The sequence below is a fragment of the Lepisosteus platostomus genome, chromosome 18 (assembly GCF_059453375.1).
Source record: "Lepisosteus platostomus isolate fLepPlt1 chromosome 18, fLepPlt1.hap1, whole genome shotgun sequence".
Lineage (NCBI taxonomy): Eukaryota > Metazoa > Chordata > Actinopteri > Semionotiformes > Lepisosteidae > Lepisosteus > Lepisosteus platostomus.
Genome location: NC_142628.1, coordinates 17516176 through 17542072, shown reverse-complemented (window position 1 = coordinate 17542072; position 25897 = coordinate 17516176). Strand labels below are relative to the sequence as shown.

At 54.0% G+C, this 25897-nt stretch overlaps 2 protein-coding genes across 3 annotated transcripts in view; both read left to right on the top strand.

Moving 5' to 3' along the window:
- The first annotated feature begins 5537 nt into the window (after positions 1-5537).
- On the top strand, positions 5538-21606 carry pnpla2 (patatin-like phospholipase domain containing 2). The gene is made up of 9 exons (XM_088610853.1): positions 5538-6136; positions 7032-7264; positions 8174-8239; positions 10791-11000; positions 15207-15267; positions 15385-15573; positions 15788-15920; positions 18809-18931; positions 19459-21606. Exons 1-9 carry the CDS (start codon positions 5950-5952, stop codon positions 19805-19807), a joined length of 1551 nt encoding a protein of 516 aa, XP_088466979.1. The 5' UTR covers positions 5538-5949; the 3' UTR covers positions 19808-21606.
- A 247-nt stretch (positions 21607-21853) lies between these two features.
- LOC148645841 (protein phosphatase 1 regulatory subunit 12A) overlaps positions 21854-25897 on the top strand; it is a 46302-nt gene continuing 42258 nt past the window's right edge. The window contains exon 1 of one of the 2 annotated variants that reach the window (XM_088610838.1): positions 21854-22228. In XM_088610838.1, the coding sequence (XP_088466964.1) occupies positions 21956-22228 (273 nt within the window). In that variant the 5' untranslated portion in view covers positions 21854-21955. The remainder of the gene's footprint in view (positions 22229-25897) is intronic. The other variant, XM_088610837.1, reaches the window with a different exon arrangement.

Sequence of the window (25897 nt, the reverse complement as noted above, 5' to 3'; positions counted from 1 at the left end):
GTGGCCAGGAAGGTTCCAGGTTCGTGTCCTCTTACTGACTCCTGACTCTTCATGTGTCCCCTGAGTGAGTCACTGGGCTTCTTTGTGCTCTGTTCCTGAGAGGGGACACCAGAATGAGGGGTCACCTTCAGAACAGAGAGGGAGAGGGGTCCCCCTGTCAGAGCAAAGAGAGTGAGGGGTCCCCCTATTCAGAGCAGAGAGAGTGAGGGGTCCCCCAGTCAGAGCAGAGAGAGTGAGGGGTCCCCCTATTCAGAGCAGAGAGAGTGAGGGATCCCCCTGTCAGAGCAAAGAGAGTGAGGGGTCCCCCTATTCAGAGCAGAGAGAGTGAGGGGTCCCCCAGTCAGAGCAGAGAGAGTTAGGGGTCCCCTGTCAGAGCAGAGAGAGTGAGGGGTCTACCTGTTAGAGTAGAGAGTGTGAGGGACCCCCTTGTCAGAGCAGAGAGGGTGAGGGGTCCCCCTGTCAGAGCAGAGAGAGTCAGGGGTCCCCTGTCAGAGCAGAGAGAGTGAGGGGTCTCCCTGTTAGAGTAGAGAGAGTGAGGGGTCCCCCTGTCAGAGCAGAGAGGGTGAGGGGTCCCTCTCTACAACAAAGCTGCTGCTGATGACCCAGTTCATGTCCTCTGTGTCTATAGTTCTGTTTGGAAAAAGCTGCTCCAGTTAATGATTATTTCTGTGGAATGTCAGAATACAGAACTCACTTTCCTGCGGGATTGCTGTTTCTGTGTCTGTGTCTTCCTGATTAAAACAAACCAGAGGATTAAACGTTCTGTCTGTCAGTCAGAGTGCTAGTGGAGGAGAGGCAGGGCAGCTTCACAAAGCAGGTTTAACTAATTCCAGCTTTTCTCAAGTTACAGTACCCAGATATAACTTACCCCATAACTGAGTTCAGGGTAACTCTGGCTTCAGCCAAACTGGTTTTAGTTATCTGACTAAAGCAGGTCTGAGAGGGTCAAGCCTGAAACCCTTCCCCCACATAGGCACCAGTGTGGTGTTTCAGGTGTCACAGGCTACAGGTCTGCTTGGAGCACTGTTCCGAAGAAAGACCTGTTCTCGTGGTACGGAACAGGACAGCAGCCCCGCAAAACCCAGAGGAGACACGTGGCAAAGAATCACAGATACACTGAAAGCCTACCGTAATATTATAATGCCATTAAATATCTCCTGAAACTACCAAACCCACTAAAATGGTGAGAGCTTATGTGAGTGGTTATCTCTGAACTGGCTTCATCACTCTGCTCTCCTCCCCACTGAGAGCTGGTGTGTGTGAGGGGATTGGAGCATCATCCAGGGGGGGCTGCACACTGGTGGGGGTGGAGGGGATCCCCATTACCTGTAAAGAGCTAAGTCCTATGTAAGTCTAAGGAATTTATTATTATAATTATTTAATAATAATTGTCATTCCCTAAATTAGATTAATGTGACCATTGAGGTGGAACTTCTTGTTAAACTTTGGTGCAGTTGTACAAGATTGTTTTTGATTGTATTTACAGTAGATGGGGCCAGCAGCCATGTCACCCTGCAGATCCCAGCTGGCAGCCCATGGCAGGTCAGCAGTGTGAGTCTGGCCAGTACCTGGACGGGAGACTCCTGGGAAAGCTGAGGCTGCTGCTAGAAGAGGTGTTAGTGGGGCCAGCAGGGGGCGCTCACCCTGCAGTCTGTATGGGTCCTGATGCCCCAGTATGGTGTGATGGGACACTACACTGTTGCAATGCTCTGTGGAAAGTGAAGGGCACAGAAAAGTGTCATGGCAATCCACTGGAAGTCCACTGGAACCAAGGAAGTCTCCAGTCGTGACAACTACTTGTACCGCTGGACCCAGGCTTCTGAGGTCGAGAGAGTGGGTGTAAGGATACACTAATGAGTAGATATGGATCCTGTGCAGCTGCAGGAGTAGCTGGTAGTCACGGCAACAAACAATCAGAATCGAGAGGCGAGATCGTGGGCAAAGGGAGTAAGGTGGTTTGAAATCCAGGACAGACACCGGAGGCAAACAAGCCGAATCGAGAGGCGAGGTACAAAGTCAAATGGCAAAAGGGGTAGTCCAAAATCCAGAGTGACACAAGGTTTAGGAATCACCAAGTAGAGCTCTCTGGGAGTAAACTCAATGCCGAGGAGCGGGAAGAGGGACAGGATGGTTTAAATGGTGCTGGTAGAGCGTATGCTGATGGATTAACACGTGCGGCGGCGCTCGTTATTATTAACCCGCTGCTGGTACTGGTGAGTTCTTTTGTGAGATGATCTCCACTGGCTGGTGGTCGTGACAGTGGGACTGTCCCAGTCAACAGATTTCCCACTTCAAAAAGCTGTTCCGCACAGGTTTCTTCATGCAGCTCATCCTCCAGACGAGCTGCACAGAGTACAACCGTCATCGTCGGACACGACGGACAACCATCACGGTAGCTGGAGCACAATGGAAGGACCTGCCGCAGGTCAGGACACAACACAGTATGTTGCTATAGTTATTTAACCGGTTCATTCATACACAGTTATTCATACAGTTCATTCCTGCTTAGTAAACCTAAAATCTAAACTTTTGTCAACGTTTACAAAAGTTATTCAGTTAACTGAGAAATCTCCCTCATCAGAGCTGTAGATTCTGTAGAAACACTCAGTCCAGTTCATCTGTAACTTTACACTAACACTCCCTCATCAGAGCTGGAGATACTGTAGACACTCAGTCCAGCTCCTCTGTAACTTCACACTAACACTCCCTCATCAGAGCTGGAGATACTGTAGACACTCAGTCCAGCTCCTCTGTAACTTCACACTAACACTCCCACATCAGAGCTGCAGATACTGTAGACACTCAGTCCAGCTCCTCTGTAACTTCACACTAACACTCCCTCATCAGAGCTGTAGATACTGTAGAGACACTCAATCCAGCTCCTCTGTAACTTCACACTAACACTCCCTCATCAGAGCTGTAGATACTGTAGACACTCAGTCCAGCTCCTCTGTAACTTCACACTAACACTCCCTCATCAGAGCTGGAGATACTGTAGACACTCAGTCCAGCTCCTCTGTAACTTCACACTAACACTCCCTCATCAGAGCTGTAGATACTGTAGACACTCAGTCTAGCTCCTCTGTAACTTCACACTAACACTCCCTCATCAGAGCTGGAGATACTGTAGACACTCAGTCCAGCTCCTCTGTAACTTCACACTAACACTCCCTCATCAGAGCTGTAGATACTGTAGACACTCAGTCCAGCTCATCTGTAACTTCACACTAACACTCCCTCATCAGAGCTGGAGATACTGTAGAGACACTCAGTCCAGCTCCTCTGTAACTTCACACTAACACTCCCTCATCAGAGCTGTAGATACTGTAGACACTCAGTCCAGCTCATCTGTAACTTTACACTAACACTCCCTCATCAGAGCTGTAGATACTGTAGAGACACTCAGTCCAGTTCATCTGTAACTTCACACTAACACTCCCTCATCAGAGCTGGAAATACTGTAGAGACACTCAGTCCAGCTCATCTGTAACTTCACACTAACACTCCCTCATCAGAGCTGGAGATACTGTAGAGACACTCAGTCCAGCTCATCTGTAACTTCACACTAACACTCCCTCATCAGAGCTGTAGATACTGTAGAGACACTCAGTCCAGTTCATCTGTAACTTCACACTAACACTCCCTCATCAGAGCTGGAGATACTGTAGACACTCAGTCCAGCTCATCTGTAACTTCACACTAACACTCCCTCATCAGAGCTGGAGATACTGTAGACACTCAGTCCAGCTCATCTGTAACTTCACACTAACACTCCCTTATCAGAGCTGGAGATACTGTAGACACTCAGTCCAGCTCCTCTGTAACTTCACACTAACACTCCCACATCAGAGCTGCAGATACTGTAGACACTCAGTCCAGCTCCTCTGTAACTTCACACTAACACTCCCTCATCAGAGCTGTAGATACTGTAGAGACACTCAATCCAGCTCCTCTGTAACTTCACACTAACACTCCCTCATCAGAGCTGTAGATACTGTAGACACTCAGTCCAGCTCCTCTGTAACTTCACACTAACACTCCCTCATCAGAGCTGGAGATACTGTAGACACTCAGTCCAGCTCCTCTGTAACTTCACACTAACACTCCCTCATCAGAGCTGGAGATACTGTAGACACTCAGTCCAGCTCCTCTGTAACTTCACACTAACACTCCCTCATCAGAGCTGTAGATACTGTAGACACTCAGTCCAGCTCATCTGTAACTTCACACTAACACTCCCTCATCAGAGCTGGAGATACTGTAGAGACACTCAGTCCAGCTCCTCTGTAACTTCACACTAACACTCCCTCATCAGAGCTGTAGATACTGTAGACACTCAGTCCAGCTCATCTGTAACTTTACACTAACACTCCCTCATCAGAGCTGTAGATACTGTAGAGACACTCAGTCCAGTTCATCTGTAACTTCACACTAACACTCCCTCATCAGAGCTGGAAATACTGTAGAGACACTCAGTCCAGCTCATCTGTAACTTCACACTAACACTCCCTCATCAGAGCTGGAGATACTGTAGAGACACTCAGTCCAGCTCATCTGTAACTTCACACTAACACTCCCTCATCAGAGCTGTAGATACTGTAGAGACACTCAGTCCAGTTCATCTGTAACTTCACACTAACACTCCCTCATCAGAGCTGGAGATACTGTAGACACTCAGTCCAGCTCATCTGTAACTTCACACTAACACTCCCTCATCAGAGCTGGAGATACTGTAGACACTCAGTCCAGCTCATCTGTAACTTCACACTAACACTCCCTTATCAGAGCTGGAGATACTGTAGACACTCAGTCCAGCTCCTCTGTAACTTCACACTAACACTCCCTCATCAGAGCTGTAGATACTGTAGACACTCAGTCCAGTTCATCTGTAACTTCACACTAACACTCCCTCATCAGAGCTGTAGATACTGTAGAGACACTCAGTCCAGTTCATCTGTAACTTCACACTAACACTCCCTCATCAGAGCTGTAGATACTGTAGACACTCAGTCCAGCTCCTCTGTAACTTCACACTAACACTCCCTCATCAGAGCTGGAGATACTGTAGACACTCAGTCCAGCTCCTCTGTAACTTCACACTAACACTCCCTCATCAGAGCTGTAGATACTGTAGAGACACTCAATCCAGCTCCTCTGTAACTTCACACTAACACTCCCTCATCAGAGCTGTAGATACTGTAGAGACACTCAGTCCAGCTCATCTGTAAATTACTTCTCCAGAGTACACTACAGGCTATATTGGTGTGGCATTTATGTTGTTTGTTCTGTTTTGACTTTGTTTCACAGTGTTGATCAGCTTCCTAGAAACATCTTGTCCCCTCATCACGTTTCCCAGAGCCGCATTCTGGAGCAAAAGTCGCTGGGCTGGGCCCCAGCAGCTCACGCGCAGCCCCACCCACTCCGGGGCTGTTTACTGCCCGGGCTGTTGGGTAACAGCGGAGGGTGTCGCCCCCAGCCCGGGCCGGATTGGACCGGGGGCTCAAGCCGCGCCTGTAGGGCGGGGCAGTTGCGCCGACGCGGCTTGAGTGGCAGGAGAGGCCGGGGCGCCGTAAACAAAACGCGGCTGGCGCAGGCCCAGCGCCTCAGAGCCGTAAACACGGCAGCGACAGCCCGGTATAGTACAGTGGGGTTAAAGCTGACTGCGGAAGACGGACCTGGACGTGAATACTGAGCATTAATTCCGTTGCGGGTAACGTTTGCCACCGTGGTTACGCCGGCAGCGATGCTGGGGGTACACGGGCTGGTGTGACCAGCACTCCTTCGTCGCCTGTGTGCTGTGGACGCGTCCTCTCGCCGGACCAGCGGACACAGCTGCCCGGGGAGCTCCGCTTCGCCGCCGGTTGTCGCCGCAGCTCCTCCCGTTCGCGGCGGGGGCGGGCCGGTGTCCGACCTGGTGTCGCCCGGGGCACCGCTGGGCGCTCCTCCACCATGTTTCCCCTGGACTCGCCCTGGAATATCTCCTTCGCCGGCTGCGGGTTTCTCGGCATTTACCACATCGGCGTGGCGAGCTGCCTGCAGGAGCAGGCCCCGTTCCTGGTGGAGAATGCCAGGCACATCTACGGAGCCTCGGCCGGAGCGCTCACCGCCTCTGCCCTGGTCACCGGGGCATGCCTGGGTGAGAGACTGTCCTGTGACCCGCTGCGGACGCAGCGCCCTGTGGCGCAGATCACACTGCGGCTGTAGATACACCGCTTCAGTACCGCGATCGGGGCAACAGGGCAAAGCGCCCGTAACCGTACCGCTCATGACTGAGCTGGACTGGTTACTCTAGTCACTGCTGTACTGGCCATACTGGTTACTGCTGGGACTAGGCATTGCTGGACTGGTCTAGTCACTGCTGGGACTAGGCATTGCTGGACTGGTTACTGCTGGGACTGGTCACTCTGGTTACTGCTGGTCATTGCTGGGCTGGTCATTGCTGGACTGGTCACTGCTGGGACTAGGCATTGCTGGACTTGTCACTCTGGTCACTGCTGGGACTGCTGGACTGGTCAAACTGGTAACTGCTGGGACTGCTGACTGGTCACACTGTCATGGGGCAGTGTCATGGAGCGGAGCTGTGGCTCTGTGGCTCAGGATCTCTGCCTGTGGCTGGAAGGTTGCAAGTTCAAATCCCACAGCCGGCAGAGGAATCTTAATCTGTTGGGCCCCTGAGCAAGGCCCTTAACCCCAACTGCTCCAGGGGCTCTGTACAATGTCTGACCCTGTGCTCTGACCCCCAGCTTCTCTCCCTGTCTGTGTGTCTGTGTCTCATGGAGAAAAGCTGGGGTCTGTAAAAGGGAAATTCCTGATGCATGAAATTGTATAGGGCTAATAAAGTGATGTTATGTTAATGGTCACTGCTGGGATTGCTGGACTGGTCACTGCTTGGACTGCTGACTGGCCACACTGGTCACTGCTGGGACTGCTGGACTGACAGTGCTGAGCTGCCTGCAGGAGTCCGAAGTGTCTCTTGTCTGTGTCTGGTGCCTGTGGGCTCATTCCCAGCTGCTGACGCTGTGTTTCCGCAGGGGAGGCGGGAGCGAACATCATCGACGTGGCGAAGGAGGCCCGGCGCCGCGTCCTGGGGCCCATGCACCCCTCCTTCAACCTGGTGAAGATCATGCGCACCCTGCTGTACCGCACGCTGCCCCCCGACGCCCACGTCCTCGCCACGGGCCGCCTGGGCATCTCGCTCACGCGCGTGTCGGACGGCGAGAACGTGCTGGTGTCCGAGTTCAACACCAAGGAGGAGCTCGTACAGGTCAGAGCACCGAGTCCCCACCTCGCTGAAACTCTCCTGTCACACTGCCATTTCATCAGCCTGACTCTGCTGTGAGCTCTCGCTGAGAGCCGGGTCTCTCCTCCAGTCAGCCTGACTCTGCTGTGAGCTCTCGCTGAGAGCCGGGTCTCTCCTCCAGTCGGCGTGACTCTGCTGTGAGCTCTCGCTGAGAGCCGGGTCTCTCCTCCAGTCAGCGTGACTCTGCTGTGAGCTCTCGCTGAGAGCCGGGTCTCTCCTCCAGTCAGCGTGACTCTGCTGTGAGCTCTCGCTGAGAGCCGGGTCTCTCCTCCAGTCAGCGTGACTCTGCTGTGAGCTCTCGCTGAGAGCCGGGTCTCTCCTCCAGTCAGCGTGACTCTGCTGTGAGCTCTCGCTGAGAGCCGGGTCTCTCCTCCAGTCAGCGTGACTCTGCTGTGAGCTCTCGCTGAGAGCCGGGTCTCTCCTCCAGTCAGTGTAGATGCTATGGGGCTATCAGTATGGAAGGAGATTGGTCTGTTGTCAAGGGATAGGGTGCAGGTCAGAGGTGAACTTTTAATATATTCATCCTCCCCCTCCTCCTGGCCTGGTGCAGTGGGCCAGCTGGAGCAGAAAGGTAAGAAGGCTGTATAGGAAAGGACCTGCAGAGGAAGTCACCTGACGCTCACCAGTGGGCAGCTAGAGCAGGAGAGCTCAGGGCAGAAACCAGGACAGTGCTGGGGCATTGCCCAGGACCTTTCAGGAAATGCTAATGAGCTGGCGACAGCAGGACCCTGTTGAAAAAAGCTTTATTGGTGCAACAGACAGGGAATTGTAGTCAGAGGTTTGACCGTTGAGCCATCAGAGAGAGAAATAAACCCAGAGGCAGAGAGAAGACGGGGCAGCAGGGTGTAATGCCGAGTGTGTTTGTCTCCGCAGGCCTGCGTGTGCAGTGCGTTCATCCCGGTGTACTGCGGCCTGATCCCTCCAGCGCTGCAGGGCGTGGTGAGTCACCGGCTGCCCTTTGTCCGCTCTGCTGTCAGTGTTACAGCTCCATTGTGCAACGTCTTCATATTCCTCTTCCTCTTTCTGTCTGTTCCTCTGTCCCCCCCCATCCCTCCTCTCCCTTTAAAATTCAACAGCTTTACTCTCCTGCCTGAATAATTAGTCTTGCTAAAGCTCTAACAGTTAGTCATTATTATTGTGTATTTATTGAGAGACAGGCTGTGTGTTCCTCAGGCTGGGACAGGAGATCACACACTGTATTATTATTGAGAGACAGGCTCACTGTTCCTCAGGCTGGGACAGGAGGTCACACACTATTATTATTATTGAGAGACAGGCTCACTGTTCCTCAGGCTGGGACAGGAGATCACACACTGCATTATTATTATTGAGAGACAGGCTCACTGTCTGTTCCTCAGGCTGGGACAGGAGATCACACACTGTATTATTATTATTGAGAGACAGGCTCACTGTTCCTCAGGCTGGGACAGGAGGTCACACACTGTATTATTATTATTGAGAGACAGGCTCACTGTTCCTCAGGCTGGGACAGGAGATCACACACTGTATTATTATTATTGAGAGACAGGCTCACTGTCTGTTCCTCAGGCTGGGACAGGAGATCACACACTGTATTATTATTATTGAGAGACAGGCTCACTGTTCCTCAGGCTGGGACAGGAGATCACACACTGTATTATTATTATTGAGAGACAGGCTCACTGTTCCTCAGGCTGGGACAGGAGATCACACACTGCATTATTATTATTGAGAGACAGGCTCACTGTCTGTTCCTCAGGCTGGGACAGGAGGTCACACACTGTATTATTATTATTGAGAGACAGGCTCACTGTCTGTTCCTCAGGCTGGGACAGGAGATCACACACTGTATTATTATTATTGAGAGACAGGCTCACTGTCTGTTCCTCAGGCTGGGACAGGAGATCACACACTGTATTATTATTATTGAGAGACAGGCTCACTGTCTCTTCCTCAGGCTGGGACAGGAGATCACACACTGTATTATTATTATTGAGAGACAGGCTCACTGTTCTTCAGGCTGGGACAGGAGATCACACACTGTATTATTGTTATTGAGAGACAGGCTCATTATTCCTCGTGCTGGGACAGGAGATCACACACTGTATTATTATTATTGAGAGACAGGCTCACTGTCTGTTCCTCAGGCTGGGACAGGAGATCACACACTGTATTATTATTATTGAGAGACAGGCTCACTGTTCTTCAGGCTGGGACAGGAGATCACACACTGTATTATTGTTATTGAGAGACAGGCTCATTATTCCTCGTGCTGGGACAGGAGATCACACACTGCATTATTATTATTGAGAGACAGGCTCACTGTCTGTTCCTCAGGCTGGGACAGGAGATCACACACTGTATTATTATTATTGAGAGACAGGCTCACTGTTCCTCAGGCTGGGACAGGAGGTCACACACTGTATTATTATTATTGAGAGACAGGCTCACTGTCTCTTCCTCAGGCTGGGACAGGAGGTCACACACTGTATTATTATTATTGAGAGACAGGCTCACTGTTCTTCAGGCTGGGACAGGAGATCACACACTGTATTATTATTATTGAGAGACAGGCTCACTGTTCCTCAGGCTGGGACAGGAGATCACACACTGTATTATTATTATTGAGAGACAGGCTCACTGTTCCTCAGGCTGGGACAGGAGGTCACACACTGTATTATTATTATTGAGAGACAGGCTCACTGTTCCTCAGGCTGGGACAGGAGATCACACACTGTATTATTATTATTGAGAGACAGGCTCACTGTTCCTCAGGCTGGGACAGGAGGTCACACACTGTATTATTATTATTGAGAGACAGGCTCACTGTCTCTTCCTCAGGCTGGGACAGGAGGTCACACACTGTATTATTATTATTGAGAGACAGGCTCACTGTTCCTCAGGCTGGGACAGGAGATCACACACTGTATTATTATTATTGAGAGACAGGCTCACTGTTCCTCAGGCTGGGACAGGAGGTCACACACTGTATTATTATTATTGAGAGACAGGCTCACTGTTCCTCAGGCTGGGACAGGAGATCACACACTGTATTATTATTATTGAGAGACAGGCTCACTGTCTGTTCCTCAGGCTGGGACAGGAGATCACACACTGTATTATTATTATTGAGAGACAGGCTCATTATTCCTCGTGCTGGGACAGGAGGTCACACACTGTATTATTATTATCCTCTCTTCTTCCACCTCCTCTCCTCTCTCTCTGTGCTCTGGCCTTCTGTCTCTGTCTCTCCCTGGTCCTTCCTCGTGCTGGCGAGGGAGACCCAGCCCCGACCCACACATGGGCTGCCTCTGTCTGTGTAGGGGTGCCCGGAGCACAGCGCCCCATCTCTGTCTTGTCTGGTCAGTGTGGGGGTGATGACCCCCTCCCTCTCTCTGGTCAGTGTGGGGGTGATGACCCCCTCCCTCTCTCTGGTCAGTGTGGGGGTGATGACCTCCTCCCTCTCTCTGGTCAGTGTGGGGGTGATGACCTCCTCCCTCTTTCTGCCCAGCGCTACGTGGACGGGGGGATCTCGGATAACGTGCCGCAGTATGAGCTGAAGAACACCATTACTGTGTCCCCGTTCTCAGGCGAGAGCGACATCTGTCCGCGGGACAGCAGCTCCAGCCTGCACGAGCTGCGCGTCACCAACACCAGCATCCAGCTCTCCCTCAGCAACCTGTACCGGCTGAGCCGGGCACTGTTTCCCCCTGACCCACAGGTGTGTGCCCGCTCGAGGGACTGGACTGCTAACCTGCCGACCCGCTGAGTGACTGACCTGCTGACAAACTGACCGACTGAGGGACTGACCTACTGACCGACTGAGGGACTGACCTGCTGACAGACTGACCCACTGAGTGACTGACCTGCTAAAGGACTGACCTACTGACCCGCTGAGGGACTGACCTGTTGACAAACTGACCGACTGAGGGACTGACCTACTGACCGACTGAGGGACTGACCTGCTGACAGACTGACCCACTGAGTGACTGACCTACTGACCCGCTGAGGGACTGACCTGCTGACAGACTGACCCACTGAGTGACTGACCTACTGACCCGCTGAGGGACTGACCTGTTGACAAACTGACCGACTGAGGGACTGACCTTCTGACAGATGGACCCGCTGAGGGACTGACCAGCTGACCCGCTGAGGGACTGACCCGCTGAGGGACTGACCCACTGAGGGACTGACCCGTTGAGTGACTGACCTGCTGACCCACTGAGGGACTGACATGCTGACAGACTGACCGACTGAGTGACTGACCAGCTGACCCGCTGAGGGACTGACCCGCTGAGGGACTGACCTGCTGACCCGCTGAGGGACTGACCCACTTAGGGACTGACCCGTTGAGTGACTGACCTGCTGACCCGCTGAGGGACTGACCCGCTGAGGGACTGACCTGCTGACCCGCTGAGGGACTGACCTGCAGACAGATTGACCCACTGAGGGACTGACCCACTGAGTGACTGAGGGACTGACCTGCTGACAGACTGACCCGCTGAGGGACTGACCTGCTGACCCGCTGAGGGACTGACCTGCTGACCCGCTGAGGGACTGACCTGTTGACAGACTGATCGACTGAGGGACTGACCCGCTGAGTGACTGACCCTCTGAATGACTGACCTGCTGACCCGCTGAGAGACTGACCCACTGAGGGACTGACCTGTTGACAGACTGACCCGCTAAGGGACTGACCTGCTGACCCGCTGAGGGACTGACCCGCTGAGGGACTTACCTGCTGTCCCGCTGAGGGACTGACCTGCTGACAGACTGACCTGCTGACCCGCTGAGAGACTGACCTACTGACAGACTGACCGACTGAGGGACTGACCCGCTGAGGGACTGACCTGCTGACCCGCTGAGGGACTGACCTGCTGACCCGCTGAGGGACTGACCTGCTGACAGACTGACCCACTGAGGGACTGACCCGTTGAGTGACTGACCTGCTGACCCCTGAGGGACTGACATGCTGACAGACTGACCGACTGAGTGACTGACCAGCTGACCTGCTGAGGGACTGACCCGCTGAGTGACTGACCTGCTGTCCCGCTGAGGGACTGACCCACTGAGGGACTGACCCGCTGAGGGACTGACCCGCTGAGGGACTGACATGCTGAGAGATTGACCCACTGAGGGACTAACCTGCTGACCCGCTGACCCGCTGACCTGCTGACCCGCTGACCCGCTGACCCGCTGAGGGACTGACCCGCTGAGGGACTGAGATACTAACCTGCTGAGGGACTGACCTGCAGACAGATTGACCCACTGAGGGACTGTCCCACTGAGTGACTGACCCGCTGACCCGCTGAGGGACTGACCTGCAGACAGATTGACCCACTGAGGGACTGACAGACTGACCCGCTGAGGGACTGACCTGCTGACAGACTGACCCGTTGAGGGACTGACCTGCTGACAGATTGACCGCTGAGTGACTGACCTGCTAAAGGACTGACCTGCTGACCCACTGAGGGATTGACCTGCTGATAGACTGACCTGCAGACAGATTGACCCGCTGAGTGACTGACCAGCTGACCCGCTAAGGACTGACCCACTGAGGGACTAACCTGCTGACCCCCTGACCCGCTGAGGGACTGACCCGCTGAGGGACCGAGATATTAACCTGCTGAGGGACTGACCTGTTGACAGACTGACCGCTGAGTGACTGACCTGCTGACCCGCTGAGGGACTGACCTGCAGACAGATTGACCGCTGAGTGACTGGCCTGCTGACCCGCTGAGGGACTGACTCACTGAGTGACTGAGGGACTGACCTGCTGACAGACTGACCCGCTGAGGGACTGACCCGCTGAGTGACTGAGGGACTGACCTGCTGACCCGCTGAGGGACTGACCCACTGAGTGACTGAGGGACTGACCTGCAGACAGATTGACCCACTGAGGGACTGACCTGCTGTCCCGCTGAGGGACTGACCTGCTGACAGACTGACCTGCTGACCCACTGAGAGACTGACTTACTGACAGACTGACCCGCTGAGAGACTGACCTGCTAAAGGACTGACCTACTGACCCACTGAGGGACTGACCTGTTGACAAACTGACCGACTGAGGGACTGACCTGCTGACAGATGGACCCGCTGAGTGACTGACCTGCTGACCCGCTGAGGGACTGACCTGCTTACAGACTGACCCACTGAGGGACTGACCAGCTGACCCGCTGAGGGACTGACCCACTGAGGGACTGACCTGCTGACCCATTGAGTGACTGACCTGCAGACAGATTGACCCGCTGAGGGGCTGACCTGCTGACAGATTGACCGCTGAGTGACTGACCCGTTGAGTGACTGACCTGCTGACCCCTGAGGGACTGACATGCTGACAGACTGACCGACTGAGTGACTGACCAGCTGACCCGCTGAGGGACTGACCTGCAGACAGATTGACCCGCTGAGTGACTGACCAGCTGACCCGCTGAGGGTCTGACCTGCTAAAGGACTGACCTGCTGACCCGCTGAGGGACTGACCCGCTGAGTGACTGACCAGCTGACCCGCTAAGGACTGACCCGCTGAGGGACTGGCCTGCTAGCAGATTGACCCGCTGAGGGACTGACCTGCTGACCCGCTGAGGGACTGACCTGCTGACAGACTGACCCGCTGAGTGACTGACCTGCTGACCCGCTGAGTGACTGATCTGCTGGCCCGCTAAGGACTGACCCGCTGAGGGACTGACCTGCAGACAGATTGACCCACAGAGGGACTGACCTGCTGAGGGACTGACCTGCTGACCCGCTGACCCGCTGAGGGACTGACCTGCAGACAGATTGACCCACTGAGGGACTGACCTGCTGACCCGCTGAGGGACTGACCTGTAGACAGATTGACCCACTGAGGGACTGACCTGCTGACCCGCTGAGTGACTGACCCGCTGAGTGACTGACCCGCTGAGTGACTGACCCGCTGAGTGACTGACCCGCTGAGTGACTGACCCGCTGACGGATTGACCCACTGAGGGACTGACCCACTGAGGGACTGACCAGCTGACCCGCTGAGGGACTGACCTGCTGACAGACTGACCGACTGAGGGACTGACCCGTTGAGTGACTGACCGCTGAGTGACTGAGCTGCTGACCCGCTGAGGGACTGACCTGCTGACAGACTGACCGACTGAGGGACTGACCCGTTGAGTGACTGACCGCTGAGTGACTGAGCTGCTGACCTGCTGAGGGACTGACCTGCAGACAGATTGACCGCTGAGTGACTGACTCACTGAGTGACTGACCAGCTGACAGATTGACCGCTGAGTGACTGAGCTGCTGAGTGACTGACCTGCTGACCCGCTGAGGGACTGACTTGCAGACAGATTGACCCGCTGAGTGACTGACCTGCTGAGTGACTGAGGGACTGACCTGCTGACAGACTGACTCGCTGAAGGACTGACCTGCTGACCTGCTGAGGGACTGACCTGTTGACAGACTGATCAACTGAGGGACTGACCCGCTGAGTGACTGACCCTCTGAATGACCGACCTGCTGGCCCGCTGAGAGACTTACCCACTGAGGGACTGACCTGCTGACCCGCTGACAGATTGACTCGCTGAGGGACTGACCTGCTGACCCACTGAGGGACTGACCTGCTGACAGATTGACCGTTGAGTGACTGACCTGCTGACCCGCTGAGGGGCTGACCCGCTGAGGGACCGAGATACTAACCTGCTGAGGGACTGACCTGCTGACAGACTGACCGACTGAGGGACTGACCTGCTGACCCGCTGAGGGACTGACCCGCTGACCCGCTGAGGGACTGACCTGCTGACAGATTGACCGTTGAGTGACTGACCTGCTGACCCGCTGAGGGACTGACCCACTGAGTGACTGACACGCCGAGGGACTGACCAGCTTGCATGTTTTACCTCCAGGGTGTAGCCATGCTGCTGACATTACCGAACTGTCTGATTCCTCTTGACCGCAGGTGATGAAGGCGATGTGTAAACAGGGGTACCGAGACGCGCTGCACTTCATCAGGAGGAACGGTGAGTGGTCGATGTGATGGGTGACGGAGGTCTGGCGTTACCGGTGAGCTTTAGAGAGTCTGAGCTTCACCACTACCCTGCACCTCACCCCAGTGTGTCTCTGCCTCTGGGGCGCAGGCCTGCTGCAGTTCCGGGGGCCCCAGCAGGGGTTGGCCCCCCAGCCAGGGGGCGCCTCGGAGAAGGAGAAGGAGGAGGTGGATGAAGACAGCGGGAGGGAGGGGGGTGAGAGGCGGAGAGCTGTGATTCCTGCCCCCAGCAGAGTGGAGGATCGTCTGTTCGACCACCTTCCCCCACGCCTGCACCGAGGTACAGCTGCCCCTCTGAAATACCCCTGGGCCCTGGGGGGGCCAGTGGCACCATATGTGTGTATGGAGGGGCCAGCACGTGCATTCCGTGTGTGTGGGGGGGGACCAGCGTGCGTGTGTGTGTGGGGCCAGCGTGCGCGTGCCCCGTGTGTGTGTCTGTGTGTGGGGGGGGCAGACAGGTGCTGATGTTCTCTGCTCTTTGCTGCCCCCTGCAGCTCTGGTGGAGGCCTGCAAGGAGAGGCAAAGTCTGTTTCAGTCTCTTAGCAACCTGCTGCCAATCAGACTGGCATCTGCCATGATGATGCCCTACACCCTCCCTCTGGAGTCTGCTCTGTCCCTCACTGTCAGGTACCAACTGTGTGTCTCTGTGTGTTTGTGTGCCAGGCTGCTGGTGGTGTCTGTGTGTCTGTGTGTCTGTGTGTCTGTGTGTCTGTGTGTCTGTGTGTCTGTGTGTCTGTGTGTCTGTGTGTCTGTGTGTCTGTGTGTCTGTGTGTCTGTGTGTCTGTGTGCCAGGCTGCTGGTGGTGGCTGTGTGTCTGTGTGTGTTTGTGTGCCAGGCTGCTGGTGGTGACTGTGTGTCTGTGTGTGTTTGTGTGCCAGGCTGCTGGTGGTGACTGTGTGTCTGTGTGTGTTTGTGTGCCAGGCTGCTGGTGGTGGCTGTGTTTGTGTGTCCGTGTGCCAGGCTGCTGGTGGTGGCTGTGTGTCTGTGTGTGTTTGTGTGCCAGGCTGCTGGTGGTGGCTGTGTTTGTGTGTTTGTGTGCCAGGCTGCTGGTGGTGGCTGTGTTTGTGTGTTTGTGTGCCAGGCTGCTGGTGGTGTCTGTGTGTCTGTGTGTCTGTGTGTCTGTGTGTCTGTGTGCCAGGCTGCTGGTGGTGACTGTGTGTCTGTGTGTGTCTGTGTGCCAGGCTGCTGGTGGTGGCTGTGTGTCTGTGTGTGTCTGTGTGCCAGGCTGCTGGTGGTGGCTGTGTGTCTGTGTGTGTCTGTGTGCCAGGCTGCTGGTGGTGACTGTGTGTCTGTGTGTGTTTGTGTGCCAGGCTGCTGGTGGTGGCTGTGTTTGTGTGTTTGTGTGCCAGGCTGCTGGTGGTGACTGTGTGTCTGTGTGTGTCTGTGTGCCAGGCTGCTGGTGGTGGCTGTGTGTCTGTGTGTGTTTGTGTGCCAGGCTGCTGGTGGTGACTGTGTGTCTGTGTGTGTCTGTGTGCCAGGCTGCTGGTGGTGGCTGTGTGTCTGTGTGTGTCTGTGTGCCAGGCTGCTGGTGGTGGCTGTGTGTCTGTGTGTGTCTGTGTGCCAGGCTGCTGGTGGTGACTGTGTGTCTGTGTGTGTTTGTGTGCCAGGCTGCTGGTGGTGGCTGTGTGTCTGTGTGTGTTTGTGTGCCAGGCTGCTGGTGGTGGCTGTGTGTCTGTGTGTGTTTGTGTGCCAGGCTGCTGGTGGTGACTGTGTGTCTGTGTGTGTTTGTGTGCCAGGCTGCTGGTGGTGACTGTGTGTCTGTGTGTGTCTGTGTGCCAGGCTGCTGGTGGTGACTGTGTGTCTGTGTGTGTCTGTGTGCCAGGCTGCTGGTGGTGACTGTGTGTCTGTGTGTGTCTGTGTGCCAGGCTGCTGGTGGTGGCTGTGTTTGTGTGTCTGTGTGCCAGGCTGCTGGTGGTGGCTGTGTGTCTGTGTGTGTTTGTGTGCCAGGCTGCTGGTGGTGGCTGTGTGTCTGTGTGTGTTTGTGTGCCAGGCTGCTGGTGGTGACTGTGTGTCTGTGTGTGTTTGTGTGCCAGGCTGCTGGTGGTGACTGTGTGTCTGTGTGTGTTTGTGTGCCAGGCTGCTGGTGGTGACTGTGTGTCTGTGTGTGTCTGTGTGCCAGGCTGCTGGTGGTGGCTGTGTTTGTGTGTCTGTGTGCCAGGCTGCTGGTGGTGGCTGTGTGTCTGTGTGTGTTTGTGTGCCAGGCTGCTGGTGGTGACTGTGTGTCTGTGTGTGTTTGTGTGCCAGGCTGCTGGTGGTGGCTGTGTGTCTGTGTGTGTTTGTGTGCCAGGCTGCTGGTGGTGACTGTGTGTCTGTGTGTGTTTGTGTGCCAGGCTGCTGGTGGTGGCTGTGTGTCTGTGTGTGTTTGTGTGCCAGGCTGCTGGTGGTGGCTGTGTGTCTGTGTGTGTTTGTGTGCCAGGCTGCTGGTGGTGGCTGTGTGTCTGTGTGTGTTTGTGTGCCAGGCTGCTGGTGGTGGCTGTGTGTCTGTGTGTGTTTGTGTGCCAGGCTGCTGGTGGTGACTGTGTGTCTGTGTGTGTTTGTGTGCCAGGCTGCTGGTGGTGACTGTGTGTCTGTGTGTGTTTGTGTGCCAGGCTGCTGGTGGTGACTGTGTGTCTGTGTGTGTTTGTGTGCCAGGCTGCTGGTGGTGGCTGTGTTTGTGTGTTTGTGTGCCAGGCTGCTGGTGGTGGCTGTGTGTCTGTGTGTGTCCGTGTGCCAGGCTGCTGGTGGTGACTGTGTTTGTGTGTTTGTGTGCCAGGCTGCTGGTGGTGGCTGTGTTTGTGTTTTTGTGTGCCAGGCTGCTGGTGGTGACTGTGTGTCTGTGTGTCTGTGTGCCAGGCTGCTGGTGGTGACTGTGTGTCTGTGTGTGTCTGTGTGCCAGGCTGCTGGTGGTGGCTGTGTTTGTGTGTCTGTGTGCCAGGCTGCTGGTGGTGGCTGTGTGTCTGTGTGTGTTTGTGTGCCAGGCTGCTGGTGGTGGCTGTGTGTCTGTGTGTGTTTGTGTGCCAGGCTGCTGGTGGTGACTGTGTGTCTGTGTGTGTTTGTGTGCCAGGCTGCTGGTGGTGACTGTGTGTCTGTGTGTGTTTGTGTGCCAGGCTGCTGGTGGTGGCTGTGTTTGTGCGTTTGTGTGCCAGGCTGCTGGTGGTGGCTGTGTTTGTGTGTCCGTGTGCCAGGCTGCTGGTGGTGACTGTGTTTGTGTGTCCGTGTGCCAGGCTGCTGGTGGTGACTGTGTTTGTGTGTTTGTGTGCCAGGCTGCTGGTCGTGGATGTGTTTGTGTGTCCGTGTGCCAGGCTGCTGGTGGTGGCTGTGTTTGTGTGTTTGTGTGCCAGGCTGCTGGTGGTGACTGTGTTTGTGTGTCCGTGTGCCAGGCTGCTGGTGGTGACTGTGTTTGTGTGTTTGTGTGCCAGGCTGCTGGTCGTGGCTGTGTTTGTGTGTCCGTGTGCCAGGCTGCTGGTGGTGACTGTGTTTGTGTGTTTGTGTGCCAGGCTGCTGGTGGTGACTGTGTTTGTGTGTTTGTGTGCCAGGCTGCTGGAGTGGTTGCCTGATGTACCCGAAGACTTGAGCTGGATGAGGGAGCAGAGTTTGAAGCTACTGCAGTGTCTCATGCGACAGTTCAGGAGGAGCCTGAGTCAGCGCGTCTCTGCTAGGCAAGAAAATCTCTTTCTGTACACTGTACCACACTGTACCACTCTGTACTGCACACTCCACTAACACACTGTAACACATTGCACCACACTGTACTGCACACTGTAACACACTCTACCACTCTGTACTGCATACAAACACACTGTACTGCACACTCCACTAACACACTGCACCACACTGTACCACTCTGTACTGCACACTAACACACTGTAACACACTGTACCACTCTGTACTGCACACTAACACACTATATTGCACACTGTAACACTCCACTAACACACTGTAACACTCTGTACTGCACACACTGTAACACTCTGTCCTGCACACTGTACCACACTGTAACACTCCATTAACACACTGTACTGCACACTGTACCAGACTGTAACACTCTGTACTGCACACAGTGTAACACTCCACTAACACACTGTAACACTCTGTACTGCACACAGTGTAACACTCCACTAACACACTGTAACACTCTGTCCTGCACACTGTGTGTACCTGTCACCCCTCTCTCTCTCTCTCTCAGGCTGTCCTATCAGCTGGAGCTGCGCCGCTCTCACTCTGCTCCGGTGGGGGCCGGCCTGCTGCCGGCGGGCTCCTCGCTGCTGGACCTGATCGCCCGCCTCGACCAGTACCAGCGCCAGCTGCTGCCCGGCCTCTTCTGCATCAACCTGGACCTGCAGGCGTCCCTCTACAGCCAGCCAGTGGGGGTGCCCTTCCTGCACGAGGAGGGGGGCCTGGAGATGAGGCCCCTGCCCCAGGACTCCCAGGACTCCCTGGGCACCCCCTTGCGCCCCGTGCACTCAGAGCTCAGCCCTGGGGAGCCCCCGGGGAGGCAGCAGGGGGCAGGGGGTGGGGCCAGGCCGGGCTCTTAATTAGCTAATTGAAGCAGCTGCAGCAGGGGGTGGGGCCAGCCTGGGCTCTTAATTAGCTAATTGAAGCAGCTGCAGAAGGGGGTGGGGCCAGGCTGGGCTCTTAATTAGCTAATTTAAGCAGCTGCAGCAGGGGGCGGGGCCAGGCTGGGCTCTTAATTAGCTAATTGAAGCAGCTGCAGCGGGGGGGTGGGGCCAGGCTGGGCTCTTAATTAGCTAATTGAAGCAGCTGCAGCAGGGGGTGGGGCCAGGCTGGGCTCTTAATTAGCTAATTGAAGCAGCTGCAGCAGGGGGTGGGGCCAGGCTGGGCTCTTAATTAGCTAATTGAAGCAACTGCAGGGGGAGGCCCAGGCCGGGCTGTTAATTAGCTAATTGAATCAGCTGCAGCAGGGGGTGGGGCCAGGCCAGGCTGTTAATTAGCTGATTGAAGCAGCTGCAGCAGGGGGTGGGGCCAGGCCAGGCTCTTAATTAGCTAATTGAAGCAGCTGCAGCAGGGGGTGGGGCCAGGCTGGGCTCTTAATTAGCTAATTGAAGCAGCTGCAGCAGGGGGTGGGGCCAGCCTGGGCTCTTAATTGGCTAATTGAAGCAGCTGCAGCAGGGGGTGGGGTCAGCCTGGGCTCTTAATTAGCTAATTGAAGCAGCTGCAGCAGGGGGTGGGGTCAGGCTGGGCTCTTAATTAGCTAATTGAAGCAGCTGCAGCAGGGGGTGGGGTCAGGCTGGGCTCTTAATTAGCTAATTGAAGCAGCTGCAGCAGGGGGCGGGGCAAGCCTGGACTCTCTCTTAATTAGCTAATTGAAGCGGCGGCTGGCTTGATGTGTCGCGAGCCCCTGGCTGCAGACGCCTGTGTTCCAGGACTGGAGGAGAGCGAGAGTTTCAGGAAGGGCGGACGTGTGCAGGAAACAGGAGTGGAGAATTCGGATTGTGGGATGGCGAGCCCCTGTTGGGACAGTTTCCTTAAATTCAGGACTCGGGCTTGAGTTTGAGTGCAGGTGTCCCTCTCTGCACACCAAAGACCAAAGATTGGGCAAAGTCTTGGACAGCCTCACCATTGATCTAGTCCTGCTCACCTCTGCGGGCACTTCCCCGGACAGCCCTGGAAGGACCCCGTCCCTCAGGACCCTGCTGACTCCCATGAGTGTGGAGGGGCCCAGACAGGATCCTAGCAGAGCACTGGCTGGACACTTGCTTGGTGTCCTGGTGTTAGTCAGCTTCTTGGTTGTTTCTGTGTTTTTCACCATCAGTCCTGCAGATCTTCTTCCTGCTGAGGTGCTGATATTCTGACATTTGTTAGGAAGCGGAGGAAATAGGATTCGCCCCACATTGGGAGGTGGGGGGTTTACCCGTGTCCCAGCTGTGCTCCTGGGTCATTAACAGAGCTGCAGATTGGGTGTGATTAGCAGGGCTCTAGACAGTGGTGACAGGGGCTCTAGAGCAGAGTTTGGGACAGGCTGTGCTGTGTGGGTACGAGTCTCGCTCTGCTCCGGAGTCTGGGACATACGATTCCAGCTCTATGCCAGGCTGATGCTGCATCTTGTGACCTGGCTCATTGAACCCTAGACACTGTTCCTGTACTCCAGAAATAAACATCTCAACATTTTCTGTTTATCTTTGAAATTATTTTGTTTCCAATTTTAAAAGAGAGATTGACTGGTTTTTATATTCCTCTGCCCCAGTGTGGCAGAGTGTAATATTGGTTTATTTCTCTGTCCTGAGTGTCAATTGCTGTTCTAGTACTGTAAATACTAAGTGCTCTGTATTATATTGTATTATATTACACTGTATCAAAAATCTTGCTGAAATCATTCTGTTGCCTGTCTTTTATTCTATCTTGAAGTTGAAGTTCGAAAAAGTCTGTACAGATGTGATCATACTTGTGGTCTCTACTAACTAGGCAGTGAGTTGAGTTGTCTTGAGTTTTAAATACCTTCCGTTCTTACACCTGGCCCCCTCACCTGCCCGGCCAGCTGCTCTGCGCATCACCGGAACCCGCGGTCGGGCAGAGCGGCGCTCAGCGGAGCGGCTGGCCGGCCAGGCGTGTGTGCGCAGGCAGACGGCTGCCGCCAGGGGGCGCGGCGCAGCTCTGCGGCTGGGCTCGGCTCTTTCCCGTCTCCCGAGCGGGAGCTGCAGCTGCCCGGGAGACGGCGGGGGAAGATGGCGGAGGACGATCGCTCTCGGTCGGAAGCGGCCCGGCAGAAGAGGCAGGAGCAGCTAAAGCGCTGGCTGGGCTCCGAGACCGAGAGGAGCGGGCCGGGACAGCGGGACCGGGGCGGCGCGGGGGGCAGGCGGCCCCGGGTCCGGTTCGCCCAGGGCGCCGTGTTCATGGCTTGCTGCTCCGCTGGGGACCGGGACGAGGTGGCGGCACTGCTGAAGCAGGGAGCCGAGATCAACCACGCCAACGTCGACGGGCTGACGGCGCTGCACCAGGTACGAGCCGCCGGGACGGGCTGGGCCGGGAGAAGAGTCGGACCCTGCAGGGGCTTTGCTTGGCTTTGCTTCCCGGACCGAACTCTCCCACCCGCCCTCCGGCCGGGCGCGGACGGGACTAAGGGAAAGTTAATGGGACGCAGCGGGGCTGTCCCGGGACGGGAATGGGGCTGCCAGCGGGCCGGAGACGAGCTCGGCTGCGAGGGCGGCTCGGTTTCGGTTGTGCGGGGCTGTGCGTGTGGCTGAGAGCCGAGCAGCAACAGGCTGGGAAACCTGTCAGACTGGCTGGATCCCGCTGGCAGCAGTTATAGTCCAGACCCGAGTAACTACTGTACTACAGAGTGTTATAGTCCAGACCCGAGTAACTACTGTACTACAGAGTATCTGTTATAGTCAAGCCCCGAGTAACTACTGTACTACAGCTCAGAGTAACTACTGTACTACAGAGTGTTATAGTCCAGACCCGAGTAACTACCGTACTACAGAGTATCTGTTATAGTCAAGCCCAGAGTAACTACTGTACTACAGCCCCGAGTAACTACTGTACTACAGAGTATCTGTTATTGTCCAGACCCGAGTAACTACCGTACTACAGAGTATCTGTTATAGTCAAGCCCAGAGTAACTACTGTACTACAGCTCAGAGTAACTACTGTACTACAGAGTATCTGTTATAGTCCAGACCCGAGTAACTACTGTACTACAGAGTATCTGTTATAGTCAAGCCCCGAGTAACTACTGTACTACAGCCCCGAGTAACTACTGTACTACAGCCCTGAGTAACTACTGTACTACAGAGTATCTGTTATAGTCCAGCCCAGAGTAACTACTGTACTACAGGGTCTCTGTTATAGTCCAGCCTTGAGTAACTACTGTACTACAGCCCCAAGTAACTACTGTACTACAGAGTATCTGTTATAGTCCAGCCCTGAGTAACTACTGTACTACAGAGTATCTGTTATAGTCCAGCTCCGAGTAACTACTGTACTACAGCCCCAAGTAACTACTGTACTACAGCTCAGAGTATCTGTTATAGTCCAGCCCCAAGTAACTACTGTACTACAGCTCAGAGTCTCTGTTATAGTCCAGCCTTGAGTAACTACAGTACTACAGCTAAGAGTCTCTGTTATAGTCCAGCCCCGAGTAACTACTGTACTACAGCCCCAAGTAACTACTGTACTACAGCTCAGAGTCTCTGTTATAGTCCAGCCTTGAGTAACTACAGTACTACAGCTAAGAGTCTCTGTTATAGTCCAGCTCCGAGTAACTACTGCACTGCAGTTCAGAGTGTTATAGTCCAGCCCCAAGTAACTACTGTACTACAGCCCCAAGTAACTACTGTACTACAGCTCAGAGTATCTGTTATAGTCCAGCCCCAAGTAACTACTGTACTACAGCTCAGAGTCTCTGTTATAGTCCAGCCCCGAGTAACTACTGCTCTGAGTAACTACTGTACCACAGCCCAGAGTATCTACTGTAGCTCTGATGAGGGAGTGTTAATGTGAAGTTACAGATAAGCTGGACTGAGTGTCTACAGTTTTTACAGCTCTGATGAGGGAGTGTTAGTGTGACGTTACAGAGGAGCTGGACTGAGTGTCTACAGTATCTACAGCTCTGATGAGGGAGTGTTAGTGTGAAGTTACAGATGAGCTGGACTGAGTGTCTCTACAGTATCTACAGCTCTGATGACGGAGTGTTAGTGTGAAGTTACAGAGGAACTGGACTGAGTGTCTACAGTATCTACAGCTCTGATGAGGGAGTGTTAGTGTGAAGTTACAGAGGAGCTGGACTAAGTGTCTCTACAGTGTCTACAGCTCTGATGAGGGAGTGTTAGTGTGAAGTTACAGAGGAGCTGGACTGAGTGTCTCTACAGTATCTCCAGCTCTGATGAGGGAGTGTTAGTGTGAAGTTACAGAGGAGCTGGACTGAGTGTCTCTACAGTATCTACAGCTCTGATGAGGGAGTGTTAGTGTGAAGTTACAGATGAGCTGGACTGAGTGTCTACAGTATCTCCAGCTCTGATGAGGGAGTGTTAGTGTGAAGTTACAGAGGAGCTGGACTGAGTGTCTCTACAGTATCTACAGCTCTGATGAGGGAGTGTTAGTGTGAAGTTACAGATGAGCTGGACTGAGTGTCTACAGTATCTCCAGCTCTGATGAGGGAGTGTTAGTGTGAAGTTACAGAGGAGCTGGGCTGAGTGTCTCTACAGTATCTTCAGCTCTGATGGGGCTCTAGTTCCTGTGGGAAACTCTTTCCTTCCCTGTTTCTCTGTGTCTCTCAGGGCTTTATTTGCCCAAAATAAGCTCAGTCACAGTGACCTCTGAACCTGTGCAGCGTGCTGAAAGGCAGGCTCTGTGTGGGTGAGGGGCCGAACTGCAGCCCCAGAGCAGCCCAGACGAGGGCGCCTGTGTGACCTGTGTGTCAATTCAATTTTCAATTCAATTCAAGGTGCTTTATTAGCATGAACGATGGGTACAATCAGTGTTGCCAAAGCAAATAAAAATAATAAAATTAACATAGAACAAAACAAAAAATAGAAGTAAAATAAAATCTACAGACATGTTACAGACATTTACAACAAAGACATATTATATAATATTGACATACTGTAGGCAGCTGGAGCATTATTGGGAGACGGACTCACTGTTCCTCAGGCTGTGACAGGAGATCACATACTGGGCTGCCAGATCAACTGAGTTCCCTCCTCCCTCTCCCAGTGTGTCTCTCAGTGTCTCTCAATATCTCTTGAGTGTGTCCTGGTGTGTTCCAGTGTCTTTCTGTGTCTCTCAGTGTGTCGCCATGTCTCTCAGTGTGTCGCCATGTCTCTCAGTGTGTCGCCATGTCTCTCAGCGTGTCCTGGTGTCTCTCAGTGTCTCTCAGTGTGTCGCAGTGTTTCTGAGTGTGTCGCTCAGTGTGTCGCTCAGTGTGTCGCTCAGTGTGTCGCTCAGTGTGTCGCTCAGTGTGTCGCTCAGTGTGTCGCAATTTCTCTCAGTATCTCTTAGTGTGTTGCAGTGTCTCTCAGTGTCTCTCTGTAGCTCAGTTTTTCCAGTGTGTCCCAGTGTCTCTCAGTGTGTTCAGTATCTCTCAGTGTGTCACTGTCTCTCTCAGTTAAATTAAATTCAATTCAAGGTGCTTTATTAGCATGACCGATGGGTAAAATCAGTGTTGCCAAAGCAAATAAAAATAATAAAATTAACATGGAACCAAACAAAAAATAAAAGTAAAATAAAATCTACAGACATATTACAGACATTTACAACAAAGACATATTATAATATATTTACATATACTGTAGACATATTGAGCATTATTGGGAGACAGGCTCACTGTTCCCCAGGCTGTGACAGGAGATCACATACTGGGCTGCCAGTTCAACTGAGTTCTCTCCTCCCTCTCCCAGTAGGATTGGGACCCGTTGTGATTCTGGCAGGTGTGGGAACTCTGGGACTAGATTTCTGAGTTTAGGGAAGAATGTTTCTCTAATCCCAGAGTATCTGTCACAGTGCAGTAGGAAGTGCACCTCTGTCTCTATTTCTCCCCGCTGGCAGTGGGAGCACAGCCTGTCCTCTCTGGGCAGCCAGGTCTGCCTGTGTCGCCCAGTTTCTATGGCCAGGCTGTGGTCACTGAGCCTGTACTTCATCAGGGTCTGTTTCTTTTTGATGTTTCTTAT